Genomic DNA, 18,148 nt, shown 5'->3' on the forward strand with positions numbered 1-18,148 from the left:
CCGCCGTCAATGTTACAAAATACAATAAAGTGGGTGAAACGTTTAATATTTCTTCATTTATTAAAATCGAAAAATATTTTATTATCAAACTGAATCTAATAAAAATATTCGAACATTATGGAACGGTAAAAGAAGGTAAATTCAATGAAATGAAAATAAAAAATGAAAGACGAGCTCTGGTGACGCAGCTCTAGATCTAAATGTCAAAGTGTGTCTATACTCGACACTCGTCCTGGTGTGAGCGGCCACGGCGCGGCCTCACGAGCGCGGGAGGGCTCCGAGGTCGCGGTCTTCCCGAGGGCGGGTACCGATCTGCTCGTAATTAGAAGGTTCGTAGCAGAGTCGTGTCAGCGCGTTCGCTCTAAAACTTCCAATTTTTCTTTGTCATCTGAAGATAGCATTCGAGCGGCTGGAATTTTTCTACGTCATTGTTAGTGTCGGGTTCGCAGGCGGCCGCCCATCCGTCTGTGTCACGTCACTTCATTAGCGTCAATGAGAACACAATTACACTTAATCATGGTTTTATTCGGAAATTTCAGTTTTTATTAACATTCCGTCTTTATATAAATTCATTCTAGCGTTATGCCTAAAGTAACCTGCATACAGTTCCAGTCTTCGAGCGCGCTCCGCTCTGACTCCTAGTGCCTACAACTCACAGTCACTTCATCGTTTCAATATTAAATACCAAATGTTACATATCTCGTGATGCCGCGATGCCGTGATGGCGTGATGCGTGTGGCGACAGTATACTCCGGCACTAGCAGTGCGGGCGGGGTCGTGACGCAACACACGCACACAGTAACGGGAGCGCGCACACACACACACACACACCGCTCGCTAATTAATGTACATTCGTTTATTGGATACAGGATTAATAATTATTGTATAACAATTACAATAGATCGACCCCACTGGTCGCGCCGGCGCCGCTGCGAGATGCACGTATCAACATCTGACCGTCCAGGCCGTGAGACCAGAACAAGATTATACTAATTTATTACAAAGGAGTTTAAGCTCTATTTGGCTTACATTAAGTTATATTTAATAAACTTTAATGTGAAAAGTAGTTGATCTTGTCTCACGGCGATCACTTAAATGACTATGGAACTATCAATTGCATACAACTACAAAAAATAAAAAGTAATATTATCAGACTTTAGGAATAGTTCAGATAAACTCTGAATATCAAAACATTCCATCTCTGTGGCAATCAGACAAAAAATCGTTGTAAAGAAATCTCTGTACATTATTGTTATAACAATAGAGTATGTACTCTGTTTTAACCGATGCTTACAAAGTCATTGGGATTTTGTAAACATCGAATATCCGTAATCACATTCAAGAAAGCCCCTTTTATTTTTTGCAGGACAAAGATGTTGCATCGAATTCAAATCCATATTTTAGTGGCAACTAACTAGAATAAGGCTTTAACTTTAGTCGACATAAACTAGTTTAGTTGTTCTAACAAGAACGTCAGAACAAAACGTCATAAATATTACATACAAAGAACGTTTACATTTTGTACAGACAATAAATGACTAGAAATGTTATTTGGCTGAAAAATCACTTAAGACTTCGCTCGACTTAGGAAACGTATCTTCACCTGTTCTGTAATTCGTTTAGTTACATTATACAATACAATACAATACAATATGACACAAAAACGACGAATTAAGATCTTTCCTATTTAGTTTAAATTGCTTAGAAAAATTACAATATATTATTAGAATATTAAAATCTACAAAAATAAGATATTAAGAGACTTTTGACGAATTAATCTCTCGAAAAGTCTTTCATTAAGATAAAAATATATACTGTGTCAACTATATACAGAATACATACTTGTGCCTACGAGTACTTCAGGAGGCTTTGTAAGTAAATGATAACAGTCTAACATTAGGCTAAGCTTTTTGAGATGTTATCCGCAGAAATTCAGATGATAATTGTTTGTATAGCCCCAGTCTAATGTGTTTGGTATATATTGGTAGGTATATGAAAGTGGTTAATAAATTAGCTACATTTTCTGTTTACCCACTTTCAGAGATTATAAAGAAATGAATAAGAACGAGTAGAAACCGTTCGTCACGTATCTTGTGTTGTTGTTGTACTTTAAGGATGTATTAAGGTTTCTAATATTCTCTTCAGCGAAGCGTGGTGTATCCGACGGACGCGGGAGACGTGCGAACGTGTTTGGAAATTTCCCATCTAGGAGACGGTCTCTCCTTGTTTTAAGTCACTTTATAATCAAGTTCTGGTTTGAGTAGAGTCGACTGTCAGAATGAGCATTTTACTCATTTGGCACTCGACTTCACTCGAGTCGAGGCACCTCCTCTCACGTGGTGCTCCCATTCACGCACGTTGTACTTAATTAACTTCTTTGCTTGTTTGATCAGCTTGCTGCTTGCATCCATTGTTTCTAACAACGATTTGATTCACACTAGATGTAGCAGTATAATAATGTAATTGATTAATTTTACCGCAACTAATTCAAAAAATCACTAATTTGGCTCTTCTCTCCTTGTACTGGGATATCAACCAAAACTCATAGCGCTATCAAGGGAGCGCCTGCTTGGCTGAGCTATCGGCAACAGTAACCACCTACTACCTACTACTTTGCAACGGCTTGGCTCTGCCCCCGGCATTGCTAAAGTCCACGGGCGACGGTAACCACTCACTATCAGGTGGGCCGTATGCTGGTCTGCCTACAAGGGCAATAAAATAAATAAATAAAACCGGGTGAAACGTCCGCAGGTAACGACTGTAAAATGAAATGTTCCTGGTGGTGTTGTCTGTGATGTTGTTTGTTTGAGGATATTGAAGGAAACCGGGGGCCGCGCGGTGGACGGACCTTACTGCAAATACACGACACATAGTACTTACTATTTACATATAATCCAATTAAACTTAAATTATTGCTTCAAATAGTTATTGCTTTTAGTTTACATCGTTTCAATAACATCTTAGTGAGATACATATAATTCACATTCGACTATACAATAATGTTAATTTGACCTATCGAAAACAAATTTTAATGGTGAAAATTACTTTAACGTGCACTGTACTGATGCACAATAGTTGCACTGTTCTCTTTAGTTATCTTACAAATGTTTTTTTATTTGTACACAATCAGAATGTTTTTTTCACAACTCGGATAAGTAATATCTAATGTACACTTTATGAATAAAGTATAGTATGTAGGTAGTTTTTAGGGTATAATTTGAGCACTATCGGTTCAAATCGGTTGTTCCTCCGCGCCCCCTCCGCGTCGCCTCCGTGCCGCCCCCGCGAGTACTGTGACCAAACTGACTAACTGTAGCTAGACAGCACGGGGCAGTAATCAATCGCAGCTGAATTATACTAAATACAATCCATTGAACTTGAAACATTAATTTTGTACACCAGCTTCTCTTAGTCACGTACATATTTAAGTACATATTCACTGGTAAGCGACTTTCTAGAATTAAACCCCTGAGGTGGTGAACACCTATTTTTGGTATTCTATTATTATGTATATTATTATGCTGTTACAGTATTTAGTTTGACTTATAAAATGTTAGTGAATAATAAAAACAACGAAGTACGTGGATAATTCGGTAAGTTCCTTATTCTGATAAACGATATAAAATAAACAAACACGCGGCACAGTGGCCGCGGAGGATACTGCGTGCGTTCAAGTATTTAATCCCTGATCATTGTCCGGGAGGAGCCCGGGGACATTGCCAGCCCGATGCGCGGAGTCCTCGTGCAATGAAGTACAGAGCGCAAACTGTACTCTATTAGTGGTTTCTTATTATATGCACTTTGAAAACAATACATAAGATTTAAGTGGGAAATACTCAAATGACATCCACGAGTGTGCAAGTCACACACGGTAGAAGTCAAACTTATAAAATATAAAAATAATCGCAAGGGTCAACCACTCCGCAGTACAATGGAACAGCCGCGCCCTGGGGGAACCGCCTACATGATCACGGTATGCCGACGCCAGGTAAGTATGATCGATAGCAAGAGAAAGACGAGAACGTTTATCAACTGTGTAACATCTCGTCACCGCGATTCAGGAGTTGTTGAATTTACGTGCAGCGACATCTGTTGATAACAAACTAAATAGAAATAAAATAAACATGGCGCGTAACCGAAAAACGTTACATACGTTTTTTCCTCCCTACGTCGATAAATAAGTTTCACTTCAATTATGAAATCCTTAAAAAAGTACAGAGATTTAAATTAAATCATGTACTTAATATATTCAGCTCTCGTGCTAACATCAGCATAATCTTGAAACGAGATTTTTAATATTTTCGTACCTAAACGTTATCTAACAGTGCTCAAATTATTTCCTAAAATAAATAGGTAGCACGTATAGAATGAATGTAAAGTTTTGTGCAGCAGTGTTGTGTTCAGGGCAGGTTGGTGTAGTGGGTGTGCGCGCGGTAGACGGAGGTGAGGCGCGGGTCCAGGTTCTGGTACTCCTTCCCGGAGCGCGGCCGCAGCGTGCTCGTCGTCTGCCGGAACACTCTGCACACACACACGCACACACGCGCTTTACACCAGGCTTAACGTGCGTAATTACTGGTGGTAGGACCTCTTGTGAGTCCACACGGGTAGGTACCACCGCCCCGCCTATTTCTGCCGTGAAGCAGTAATGCGTTTCGGTTTGAAGGGTGGGGCAGCCGTTGTGACTATACTGAGACCTTAGAACTATATCTCAAGGTGTGTGGCGCATTTACGTTGTAGATGTCTATGGGCTACAGTAACCACTTAAGGCTTAACACCAGGTGGGCTGTGAGCTCGTCCACACATATAAGCAATAAATAAAATAAAAACGTCATACAAAAAACGTAGCTTTGCATCAATGCGGAAAGCTCATTATTAATGTTCAAGTAGTAGTAGTTCAGGGCTTACCTCATGGTGATAGGAGTATCAGTGGAGGAGTGAGAGGAACAAATAGAGAGTGTCTCTATGTAGTCGGACATGTCGGACGTGCCGCTGGATGTGCTGTGCGTGTCCATTACACCTGTCGAAAAAAATAAACACGTGAAGCATTTTGAAAATTACAAACATGTTGCTAAAGCTCTGGACAGTAATTTTACCTCGAAGTGATTTCACGGAGAGTACAGGGACCTCCGCTTCTGCAGAAGAGGACTTCGCCGGGACACGAATCTTGTGTAAAGTGGGTAAGTCTGTGGGCGGGTCGGTGGAGCGCGAGCGGCGCGGCGCGGTGGCGCGCGCGGCGCCGGTGGCGTGCGTCTCGCTGCGGTACTGGCCGTACTTCCGCCGCGTCGCCACCCTGGTCAGGGGCAGCTCGAACTCCCCCAGCTCCGCGCCCCGCCTGAGCGAACAACTCGACACACCGGAGTCGTTCGAACTCGATGAATCTCTGTTCCCTCCCACTTTACCAGAAACAGAAGACGATCGTTTAGCGGGCAGTATACCTCGACCTGGATCTTTTGATGCCTCTGAACTATCTGCGTCTGAATGTTTGTTATCCGCCACCAGACAATCACAAGGCACGGACGTCCTGTCGTTATCCAGGACTATGTTTCGTAGGGTCTCAATGGACGACGTGGATCCGTGACTTTCGACACTTCCATCGAATTCTTTGACGTCTTCTAAAAATCTAGAAGAATCTGCTGAGCTTGATCTTTTCCTATATTCTATTCTTTCATTATGTTCACCGTTACCACGAAGAATTCCAGAGTTTTTATCAGAACCAGAATTACATCCTCGAGTTTCTTCAGGACCGCACAGAGTGGGATTACTTGCAGATTTTTCCTCCAGCAGTCTGTTGATTGGACTCTTTGCTGGATGTTTCAGAGACTGGAAAGCAAAACTGCTTATAGGTGACATCGGTGTATAGCCGGGTGGTAACGATCTGTTCCGATCTAACGAACACTCTAGAGATTTCGGCTCCATGATCAAATAATCGTCACTTAAACCACTGTCTAACGTTTCAATGTTTGAATCTTTTTGTTGTTTTACTTGTGGATGGCCACACTTCGCACAAATACTGTTTCTGTCTGTATTCGACAACGACAGTGGACGTAAATTCGCCGAGATAGCATTTAGCTCGGTCTGCGTGATGCCAGCTTTTTTAAGAAGATCTTTAGCATTTTCGTAGTACTCAAGCGACAATGCAAAGTTAAGGTTTTCGTAATTAGCTAAAGGCCCGTTGTCGACTTCTACGGCTTCAGGACTCAAACATTGTTTAAATCGGTCTTCAGCGGGTAGTTCTCGACAGTTGTCTGGGCTAAGTTTCCGTCTAGTTTTCCGCGATAAATCAATGGTAGCATAGAGAGCACTTCTATCACTGTACGTTGGCACACAGTTTTCCTTGTTAAGCGCTAAGTTATCACTAGAAACAGTAGTCTTTTTACAGTAGGGGAATTTAATCCAATTGTTGGCCCAGTCGGTGACTCGCTGGCAAGGACACTGGCTACCCGGCTGAATGGTTTCCTCGGTGTCTATGACAGTGGGCTCCCTCCGTCTTTTGCCGAATTTGAGCAAACAGCCGCAGGGTTTTTTTAATATAACGGCGTTTGAAGTCGAGTTCTTTGTGATTTTAAAAAGTTCATTGTTGAGACTTTCTTTGAGCCTTTTTGGTGTGTCGTAGTAGTCTTCCTCCACCTAATAAAATGAATTTCTTTAAATGTAAGTCTGAGTAAGCTAGGTATAATTTGTATAGATTCCTCATTATTCACTTATATTTCGGACATCAAAAATATTTTATGAAGTACGATGACGTTATAAAACATAAACTTTGATAATACAGTATCGGATATTAAAAAGTTCAAGTAGTGTACTTACGTCTGCTGAAGGAAGCTTCGGAACGTCATAGTTTTCATAGGGACCAATTTTACTTGAATTTTCTACAGGAAGTACATGCGCACAGTTACACGTCTGTACAGGAACTGGCATTGGCGGCTTCTTATTTAATTTCAAATCTAATTTATTGCTCTTTGGTGGTCTCTCTGGCGGTCTGTCGGGGCAGTGACATACATTTTCGGTCTTATTGCGTGAGTGTAAAGGGTCATAATTAGTTGCATCTCTTGGCGGAGTTTCTTGTAACGCTTCCATAGTCCATGCTGGATTAAAGTGCTTAGCACCTGGAGTCAAAGCGGCCGTCGAAGATCGAGATAGGGCTCCCAGCTTGGACATACAGCTCATGCACCTCTCTAGAGTTACATTTCCTTGCCCGCTCCACGGTGCTGTGTCTGTCCCTTCTGTAGTTTCGTTGACTGAAACCGTATCTCCGTGACCCATGTCCTGGTAGTGTGTCCTCTCGGTAGAAGGCCAGTAAGGAGATATCGCACCAGCTTCCTCTCCTACGAATGGATCTTCGTAAAGCCGAAGGTCCATGGGAGGCAGGGAGTGGTCGATGGTGTTCAGTTCAGAGAGTCTTGTGTCGGGACGATACGCTTTGTGTGATTTCGGGCTTTCCGTACCTGCTTTAGAGTGATTTCCATATTTTAATTTAATACTCGTAATATGTAAAATAATGCGAAAAAATGTGATCAGCAAAATACTTTGTGAACTTGTTTAGATGATCTTTATTTATAGTGAAACAATCAAAAGCAGTAAGGCCAAAATTAAATGATTTAATGGTCAACCTTCATTTCGCTTAGATCCAATAGGTCTCCTCCTTGGAGACAATCGTCCTTGCGAAGCGAGGTCGAAGTCGTGTGATATCTCCACGGCCTGGTCGGTGATGAGGACATGCAGACCTTCACCCTTGCCGCAGTGCGAACCACCTTCAAAGCAGAACCGACCTTCCACCACACCGTAGCGTCTAGATAGAAACATATAAATCAAAGTCACAAACACAGAATGCATGTTTGGATATTCAGCTGTTCTCTTATAGTTCCTAAGCTGCTTGTGCTAGATGTTATTTGACAAGTGTCTCGTTTATTTATCTCATTTTCGTTTACTTATTTAATTACTTGTACATCGGCTTTATTTCTAAATTTGAATGAGACATAAAAATCACCCTTTATGAATTACCTCAGATGTGCCAGCTCCCACACTCCCAACAGCCGAGGAGGTACACCAGCGGTGAGGGCAAACCTTCGTTCGTGAAGGTGGAGCCTCGCAGGGCCCGCCGGTAGTCTCTTGTTGCTGCCACTAACCGCAGAGCCCACCAGCAGCAGGTAGTGACGAGGCTCACCCAAATGCGCACTCACTTTCACCTAAACCAGTAATGGGGGGAGATCATATAAACGTTTATACGTGAATTCTTTTAGATATTATACAATTCGGAACTGTGCAAACTCTAGTCGCCTATCTGGAGCTGGGCACTAGAGCTCACATAGCGTTGGTGTTTATGAACAGTACCGTACTTGCAATGATACTATCGACACTAATGAATGAAGTATTTATTCGGGTGATATTTGCATAATTTAATTGTCACTAGAACAACACATCAATGTGTTCTTATCTGTAGGTGCTGTATTAAGGCATCACTTTATGGCCGGCGAGGGAATTTTATTAGCGTACAACCAACCACCATACAACATTAGGTGGATTCACCTCAATCTTAAACGTGTATACAGCGGCATGGTGGTGCCAATGAAATGAGAGTTCTCAGTACGTCTTATGGACCAGTATTACGTAAACATGCCTTTGTTACGGGCTACACGACAATGTCTACACCGTGGAACTTGTTCGTAAACACGTGCTTTACGTACGTATTTCCGAAAGAGCATTGGTACCTGGTGGGATGCGGGACATAAGCGTGCACGTCGCCGCATCGCTGGATGTGAGCGCGCCGGGCTTATAATCCTCTAAGGCGCAACGGCTTCTAAACATAAGACCTACTGTACTACCAGGATGTTTGTCGTAGAGGAGGTCGCGGAGGTTTGGTAGCGAAACCAAACTACAACATACATAATAATATGAAAGTTATACCGTACCTGCCACTGTATGAGACGCTCTCTGGTCTCGAAGGCGAGTAGCGCGACGAGGTCCCGGCAGACGAGCGCCAGGGTGTTGGAGTGCTTGTCCAGAGTGAAGCCGCTCTCGCAGCCGAGGTAGTGCTGCAGCGACAGGGACGCCTTGCAGCCCGCGCCGCCCCAGCGCGCCCGGGAGTCGCGGTACAGCTGCACGTGGACGCAGTCTGACAGACAACAGATCAACTATCTCAAACTATCATTGTGCTTCGGAACGGTAGTACAATACGAAAACGCTTTACTGCACTAAGTTACGCTAAAATAATGACATTTTATAGAAAAAATAAATGAGTAAAAATAAACATATTACTTAAGTAACCCTTGGATAAGGTGATTTTAGATAATATAGGATAGATTGGCGTAATTTAAGTATAGTTACTTGTACATATATATTATATGTATATAAATGGGTAATTATGTGAGCATATATACTTATGTATTTTTTTTATTTTTTTTATTGCTTAGATGGGTGGACGAGCTCACAGCCCACCTGGTGTTAAGTGGTTACTGGAGCCCATAGACATCCACAACGTAAATGCGCCACCCACCTTGAGATAGAAGTTCTAAGGTCTCAAGTATAGTTACAACGGCTGCCTCACCCTTCAAACCGAAACGCATTACTGCTTCACGGCAGAAATAGGCAGGGTGGTGGTACCCACCCGCGCGGACTCACAAGAGGTCCTACCACCAGTAATTACGCAAATTATAATTTTGCGGGTTTGATTTTTATAACACGATGTTATTCCTTCACCGTGGAAATCAATCGTGAACATTTGTCGAGTACGTATTTCATTAGAAAAATTGGTACCCGCCTGCGGGATTCGAACACCGGTGCATCGCTCAACACGAATGCGCCGGACGTCTTATCCGTTAGGCCACGACGACTTCAATACAGTATGTATACAATAAAATATATTATATGTGGAAATAAATGAAATAGAATTTACTCCATAATATTATTACAACCTTAGTTCGTATGGAACTTTTTATACAAGACAAACAGAAGCTGGGAAGTCACAGTCGCACACATACTACAGTTGATTTTTTATGTAAATGGAATAGACGACTGATCTAACAGAATGACAAAAATGACAAATAATAATTTTTGGCTTTATTTTTGAACGCACCCACAGATTCTGCTTGCTTAATAGAAACAGCGAGCTGATGGAGCTGAATCCAGCAGCTTTAACAGTGATAGATCTGCCATATATAACTCACTTTCTCATTACTTTCATGAGTAGGCAAACTCAGTATAAGGTGGTTAGATGATCTACGAGAGCATGTGCGGGACGAATGCAAGAATTCTTTCAGGTATAGGAAGAGAGTGAGGGGTGGCGGGGTCGGCGGGGGAGCAACCATCGACATGGTCACGAATAGGCAAGAGCAGAGTCTGTGCGATAACCACCTTAGTAGCAGTTGGGAGAAAATTAGGGAGCCTACGAAGAGAGCCACCTGCAGCAAACTTATATTAAGATGTACTCAAGAAGATATTTGTTATTTCTCGTTTTTGGCGCGTTTAAATATTCAAATGTCCACAAGCAAAAATAGCATATTTTCAAGAATTGATCTGAAGTCTCGTTCCAGGTTCGTTGAACACACCTTTAATTGGAACTAATAAACACTGACATTATTATTTAGAATTCAATCTTCATCCAAGGCATATCCACTGCAGAGAAGTTAGAGGGAGAAATGTGGAAACGAAGCCGACGTAGTTTCTGTCTACTAAAGGATATTAGGCACTAAAGTAGTCCACAATATCCACGCCTAGTCCGCGTTGTGTCCTAGTGCAGCTCGGTACGGAGCTCGACTATCGTCGGCCTGGGCACTACATCGGTCCAAAGCTTATAAAATGTTTGTGTGGGTATTATTTTGTATGAACGACATAAATAGGAAGTTGGATTCCAATCTATACACGATAATTTCCCTTTCCCGGGCAAATATCGAACGCATTTGATTACAACAGGTAAGGCGCTCAATTTTGTATTTAGATTTAATACCCGCTTGTAACTTGAGTTTGAAAATTTAAGTGTAGGTAACTAGAACTTTTTTTCTGAAGTTTTAATTTTATTAATAAATTATTTATAATTATTTCCTTTTACAACTACAAAACCAGTTAATGATATGAAAAGTAACTGGTTGCGCCAGCGTCATTACAGATTTGTAGATAGATGTTTTTATAATAATATGGCAGCTATGACACTTTTCCCTTCCCCTTCCTCACCCATCCCCGCGCCCTGGATTGGTAATTTTTTTTTTTTTTTTTTTTTTTTTATGATTGAAAGTTTACTGGTGGCCCGAAGGCCTTTCCAGTTTCACCAGGACAGGTGGGCGAGCAAAGACTCAGACAAGAGGGGCGGGATTTGCTAACAACTGCCCGAGCGCCTCCGAAGGAGACCTAACAACTCAAGAGCAATTGTTTCGCGAATGAATCTACTACCGGATCGGAATCGCGACCCGCTGAGAAGATCCGGCGAGAAACTCAGCGGGCTGATGCATGGGTTAGGTTGCACGTCGACCTCTTTGTCGAGTTCGACGAGTACGGTTACCGGGGTCCCTAAGCCTGCCTCTAGTATTAGAGCTGAAGGCATCTAATGCAAAGGTTATTGGATCTGATGGATCCGTAAGGACGTGTCTAGGGCGTCGACGGTGACTGGCTCCTGCATGATCAGGATTCGGGGAGTAGTCAGCGGCGGCAACGATAAGGCGATTATCATGACGCATAGCCTTATCGAAGTATCGTTCCGACGCTGACTTCATGTATTTCCGAATTGATTCGAGGCCCAGGTCGTCGTGTAGGTCAACGTTCCTCACGAATCACGGAGCCCCGACAGCTAACCTGCAAAAGCGGGATTGTAGGGATTGGAGGGTGTCTATGTGTGTGCGGGCCGCGTGAGCGAACACCACACTCGCGTAAGTCATGACGGGCCTTATGCAAGTTTTGTAAAGTGTCACCTTGTTCCGAAGGGACATTTTACTCCGCTTACAGATCGTGGGGTAGAGTCTACCGAGAATAAACGCGGCACGGTCACGGACTGATTTTATATGCGGGCGGAATGTCATCGATGCATCCAGGGTAACGCCCAGGTACTTGACCTTCCTGGCCCAGGGTATGGGTTGTCTAAAGAGAGTAATCGGGGGTGTGAGATTCCTCCTCCTAATCCGGGAGGAAATCCGTGTGGAGCTTCCCCTCTGAAATAGCACCGCAGTACTTTTCGCTGGGTTGATGTCTATGCGCCATTTTCGGAACCACTGTCCTAGGGCTAGGGCTGCGCTCTGAAGCTTCTTCGCGATTAGGGACTTATTTCTACTAGAATAGTAAACAGTCGTGTCGTCGGCGAATAAAGCTAAATGGGTCGGCGGCGACCGGGGAATATCGTTGACGAATAAGCTAAATAGGAGGGGTGAGAGGACAGAGCCTTGTGGGACTCCAGCTGTGAGAGGTCGTGGGGAGGAGCGGGTTCCCTCGACTCGATATCGAAAAGAGCGGTTCGACAAAAAGTCCCGTATGATGAGCACGAGACTATCCGGCACGCCCATGTTGAATAGTTTGAAAATCAAACCATTGTGCCAGACTTTGTCGAACGCTTTTGCGATGTCGAAGAAGAGAGCTCCCGTGTATAACGGTTTTGGTCGATTAAGCCCCACAAGAATGTGCTCCGTGAGGTGGTGCACCTGTTGAACGCATGAGTGATTTGTACGGAATCCGAATTGTTCATCGATGAGAATGCCCTTGGATGAGACAAAGTCTCTGAGGCGTTTGTAGAGCAGACGCTCATATAGTTTGCCTAGAGACATGAGGAGGCTAATCGGGCGGTAGCTCGTCGGATGATTTTTTGGTTTACCGGGTTTATGTATGCCGATAACGTCCGCTTCTTTCCACACCGCAGGAAAGATACAGTTCGCCATAGCGGCATTGAAAATAGATGCCAACATCACGATGAGTTGGACGGGTAGAAGTTTAATAACGCGGTTAGATATACCGTCGGAACCGGGAGCCTTGCGAGGACGTAGGTCTTTGATCAAGTCTTTAACTTCTATCGGGGTGATGGGTGGTAACGCATCCGATGGTGGCAAGGAGGCTCTGCGTTCTACCTCACTGTCTACTAATTCTACATGAACAGGGTCCACGGATTGAGTGCTGGGCGTGCACTGGGTTTGCAATGTATCGGCCAGCAGCTCTGCTTTTTCGTCATCATCGAACGCCGCGAGTCGGCCTGAGGGGCCTACGAGGGGGGGCATAGTTACTACCGTATCCGATTTGAGAGTACGAGCTAAGCGGTAGTAAGACCTTTGGGAGGGCGCGAGTCCTTCTAAGAAATCAGACCATCTGGCATCTCGGACTTCGGCGATGCGAGACTTTACGTCGCGTTGTAGGGCACGCATTCGAATACGATTTTCCGCGGTAGGATACCTGTCGTAGGCGCGTATCGAGGCGTTCTTAGCTCTAAGGAGTTCCTTAATATCGTCGGACAATTTGAAGCGGTGAAGGAAGTCCTCCGCTACAACTTGTTTCGATGACCTATCTAATGTCGAGGTGATGTATGACGTTAAGATGTCTATGGCTTCAGCGGTATCCTGAGGAGACGGGATAGAGTCCGGGTTAAACGGGAACGATGGTGGATCAGATTCAGCCAGGCTGATGCCCAGCTTGTGCCAATCCACCACAGTCCTCGTGACGGGAACGGAATCGGGAGCGCGACCGAGCTTCATAACGACGGGACGGTGGTCTGAATCTAACTCTGAAACTACTTCGATCGAGTGTAAGCGCAGAGTTACGTTTTTTAATAACGCTATGTCGAGTATATCCGGGCGATGTGCGATATTTAGCGGGTAGTGAGTCGGGGTTAGCGGAGCGACGATATCGAAGGCGAGATCATCGACTAACGCGTCAAGCCGCCTGCCATTCGGGGTTGTGGTGTGTGAGTTCCACCTGATGTGTTTACAATTTAGGTCGCCCGCCAGAATAACAGAGCTCCCCATACCGAGCAGCGCCTCGATATCACTGCTTAGAACGATCTTATCCGGGGATTGGCTAGTACGAGCGTCGCGGGCACACAGAAAGAAAAAGGAAGAAAAATATGGCGGTTACCTCGCGCGCGCTCCGCATTACAGAAATCAGTTATTTTGTGATTTAATTATTGAGATGGCCTAAGACTTTATTCTTATACAACATCAGTGTCAGTGTATCACAGTGTCGTGCAAGATAGAAGATACACCATCTGGCTTCAAGCACTTTTAGCAGCCGTGATTCGGACGATCCATCGTCTCCAGGTACGGCGTTTTCTTTCACAATTTCCCTCGGGTTGTGTTCCTTTGTTTCTTCCCGCCACGGCCCGAGAAAGTGTCATAGTTAAACTACGCAAATACAGTCCACACTCATTTTGTAATAGATAACCGTTACAATTTTGGTCTACCAACCGCATAGCGCAACCAGTAACGTTTTTTGGAAAGTATTGCTTCGCTGACTACATTAAAACGAATTAGATATAAAATCACATAGTAAAATAATTTAACAAAAGAAATTGCAAGCGCACTAGGTAATCAGAATAAGTAATTTATTTTTCCGAATATTTAATTTAATAAAAAAACTCGCCCGTACGCTACGGGCCGCCTCTCTGTACCAGGCGCTCAGGAATGAGAGGAGGTCTCAAACACAACCGCGCTCGTGTTTACACAGGATCGCTGCCTGTTCCCACTCTCGTTTGATAACCATCATTGTTTACTTTTTTATTTCTCTTGATTACATTTTTGATGAAAAAGAAATATATTTTTATGTGTGTAATTGTGTATGTATATAGTTTGATATATTATGTATTAGTGTTTATTTTTATTATTTTTATTGTTAATGTCTATAGTATAAATAATTAAATTAATTAGATTGTACTCATCTACCCACTCATGTAAAGCTTTCCTTCTTTGAGAACGGTTAGCTGGTAGATAACTCAATTGTTGAGTTAAGCTCGCCATTTTTTGTATCTTATCGCAATTACTGTATTATATTAACATTATTTTATGTGACAACAGGGTCGTAACACATCAGTTAGTACTACGCAGTCTAGTCTAGTGCAGACGCTTTCTTGACTCCTGATACACACAGTGCATTGTTAATATTGTAGAAATAGTTAACAATAAGGTCGTACACCTTTATCATTGGTCTATAACTGTACATTGTAACGCAGATTCCTTATCTCGCAACCTCGTTCATACTCTCGATGAACCAACCGTTTTACAACCACCCCCATACCTTGATGAACAGTCTTGAGTAGATGAACCCCTTACGTTCGATGACTTGTCTCCGTTACCACCCCCCATAGACTTCAACGCCCCAGGTTCCGTCCCTTCGGAAACCCCTCTTGGACAAGAAATGCCTAGCCACCCTACTCAACCTCCTACAAAAGTCCCTTCTCCATCACTGCCCTCGCAACCGTCACCGCCGACTCCTGAAACCTATGAACAATATCTAAAAATGTCCCGACAGACGAAAGATCCGTTTAACACAAATATTCAGGAATTTAACGACTCTCTACTTAAAGCTAAATGTAAGCTGATAGCCTACCCTACCTCAATTGACCTTGATGAGTCTGTACCATATTGTTCAGAAATCATAGAAATGTCCACAAGTACGCCTGACATACGTGAAGTGGAGAGAGAATTGTACTCATTTTATTCTACCGATAACGCCAGTCATTTATTTACACATTTGTTTGTCCGTGTTCATTTTTACGATGAGTTTACGTATAAAGATATTTTTAATGTTCTACGTTGTTACCGTGACATGATAACTACATGGTATAGCGAGGAAAAAGAATGTGCTATATCAGATTTCTCAGACCCTTACACGAAATTGTCATTTACGAAAATTTACAATATCGTTGCGTTTCTATTTCATGACACTCAAATCAAAGTAAATATTTACCATAACAATATCCTATATCCTACGCCTTCCGAAATCAAAAAAATATTAAGAGATCACCATGATTCCACGACTGCAGGTCACCACGGAGTCGCTCGTATGTTAGGACGAATAAAAGAACTATATTGGTGGAAAAATATGCGACAGGACATAGAAAACTATGTCAAAAATTGCAAATCGTGCCAAATAAACAAACCGCTGCGCCAAGTTAATCGCTCCCCAATGATAATCACGTCTACCGCCACTAGAGCTAATGAAAAGTTATTCCTAGATTTAGTGGGGCCATTACCCGAAACACACCATAACAAATTCAAATTCATTCTTACGTTACAAGACGATCTCACTAAATATTCTCAAGCATATCCCATGGTCACATGCTCCGCCGAAGAAACAGCTCGTTCATTAGTAAAGTATATCTCCCATATCGGTATCCCTAAGATCATTATTACAGATCAAGGTGCTAACTTCTCTTCCGAAGTAATGAAGCAGTTAGAGCGTTTATTCGGAATAAAACACATTTTTGCTTCTCCATATCACCCGCAGACTTGTGGCGCCCTAGAAAGAAGTCATTCGACTCTGAAAGAATATCTTAGGTCGTATATAGTTGAAAACCAACATACATGGGACTTATATCTTAGAACAGCAATGCTAGCGTACAATTCCAATATCCACTCTACCACAGGCTTTTCACCATTAGAACTGTTATTCGGGTTTAAACCCTACATCCCTAAAAGTATAGACTCTCTCGACCTTAATACATACAGCGATTATATAAGAGCACTTAATCACCGGTTATATTACAGCCGTCAAAAAGCTTTACAAAATATAGAGTCGTCAAAAGAAAGATCAAAAAAATACTACGACTCTCACTCGAAACCGATTACCTATAATATTGGTGACATGGTCTACGTCCGTTGTCATCATAAGCAAAACAAAGCCTTATCTCCTGTATGGAAAGGTCCATACAAAATCATAAAAATAAACGGCAACCACACGGTCACCTTATTAATGAATCGTAAACACGTGCGTCACCATTATGATGAAATAAAATTAGCAAATGACGACGCACTATAATCTTATTAAGGCTAACTCGTTAAATAATCCCTTTATTTTTGAACATACTTAATTCTTTTACTCAAAAAGAAAAAAATACATTATAATTATAATAATAATCTTACACTGAATAACTATTTGAAACTTTTACTATTTTATATGTTTACTATTTTACAATATTTGATTTAGTGGTAGTAATAAACGAATGCTTACTTATTACTATTTTTGTTCCCTTTCAGGCCCATCTTAGTGCTATGTACAAGTCATCAAATCATAACCCAGATAACAGATAGTCCCGGTCTATACTACGATAGACTATCTGACGTCAAATTTACTAATGATAACTGGAATGTTGTAACTTATTTAAATACTAATAACATACAGTCTCACCTTGATAAAGTAGATCAATTATTCGAAAAAGTAAACTCTTTCTGTAAGGACTTCGAGTCCTCCAAAATACAGTTCGATTGCATGAACGCCATTTCGTCATTACAAAGTCAACACGATAATAACATCAAAAAGTTTGCATCTGTATCCTATCTTACTAGTAGTCGACAAAATAGATCAAAACGTGGGCTACTCGACTTTGGTGGCTCTGTTCTTAAAACATTCTGTGGCGGGTAGCCATCATACAACGCAAGATAATTGACAGATGCCTGAATCTGGCTTACGACATTTTCAAGATAAGCTTGCATATATACAAGTTCCGAACAACAACATTCGGACCGTCGGTCTACCGAGCAATATCATCCGCTCGGTGGAAGATCTTCTCTTTGTCGTATATATCTCTCCAAAATTCTTTGGCACTCTAGATTGCAACGACGGTGTCAAGTTCTCTGATGCTATCGACCAAGTACAGTCAGACGAAAAAGCTTTAGCGCATCTTATGCGTGATAATATACATGTGATAAAATCTACAATTTCCACATTTAATAATTCAATGTTAAAATTCAGTGAAAATGAGAAACGTCTAAATAAAAATCTAGAAATCATAAATTCGGCATTCGAATATATTATAAATTCTAACGATAAATTACAAATAAAAACAAAATTTAATTCTATGATGTTGCCAGATGAATTAAAATAACTGATGTCTGAGTAAACAGGAACTTTATTCGTTCATGTAACAAATTATACAAAACACACGGATACGTAGATATTACAGTAAACGTACAATTCCTAAGGGTGGTTCTTGGAACGGGCTGCGGGGCTACCGCGTTCCTTAACCTCCTAGCTG

The 18,148-nt window shown here is 42.2% G+C and overlaps 1 protein-coding gene across 4 annotated transcripts in view; it reads right to left on the reverse strand.

Moving 5' to 3' along the window:
- Positions 1-507: 507 nt before the first annotated feature.
- LOC101738302 (uncharacterized) overlaps positions 508-18,148 on the reverse strand; it is a 47,643-nt gene continuing 30,002 nt past the window's right edge. For all 4 annotated transcript variants that reach the window (XM_021348314.3, XM_062677067.1, XM_062677068.1 and 1 more), the window contains 7 exons: positions 8,910-9,112; positions 8,002-8,186; positions 7,611-7,789; positions 6,808-7,448; positions 5,094-6,627; positions 4,906-5,017; positions 508-4,518 (listed from right to left, as the gene is read on the reverse strand). In XM_021348314.3, the coding sequence (XP_021203989.2) occupies positions 4,401-4,518; positions 4,906-5,017; positions 5,094-6,627; positions 6,808-7,448; positions 7,611-7,789; positions 8,002-8,186; positions 8,910-9,112 (2,972 nt within the window). In that variant the 3' untranslated portion in view covers positions 508-4,400. The remainder of the gene's footprint in view (positions 4,519-4,905; positions 5,018-5,093; positions 6,628-6,807; positions 7,449-7,610; positions 7,790-8,001; positions 8,187-8,909; positions 9,113-18,148) is intronic.

This window comes from Bombyx mori, chromosome 3 (assembly GCF_030269925.1).
Source record: "Bombyx mori chromosome 3, ASM3026992v2".
Taxonomy (NCBI): Eukaryota; Metazoa; Arthropoda; class Insecta; order Lepidoptera; family Bombycidae; genus Bombyx; species Bombyx mori.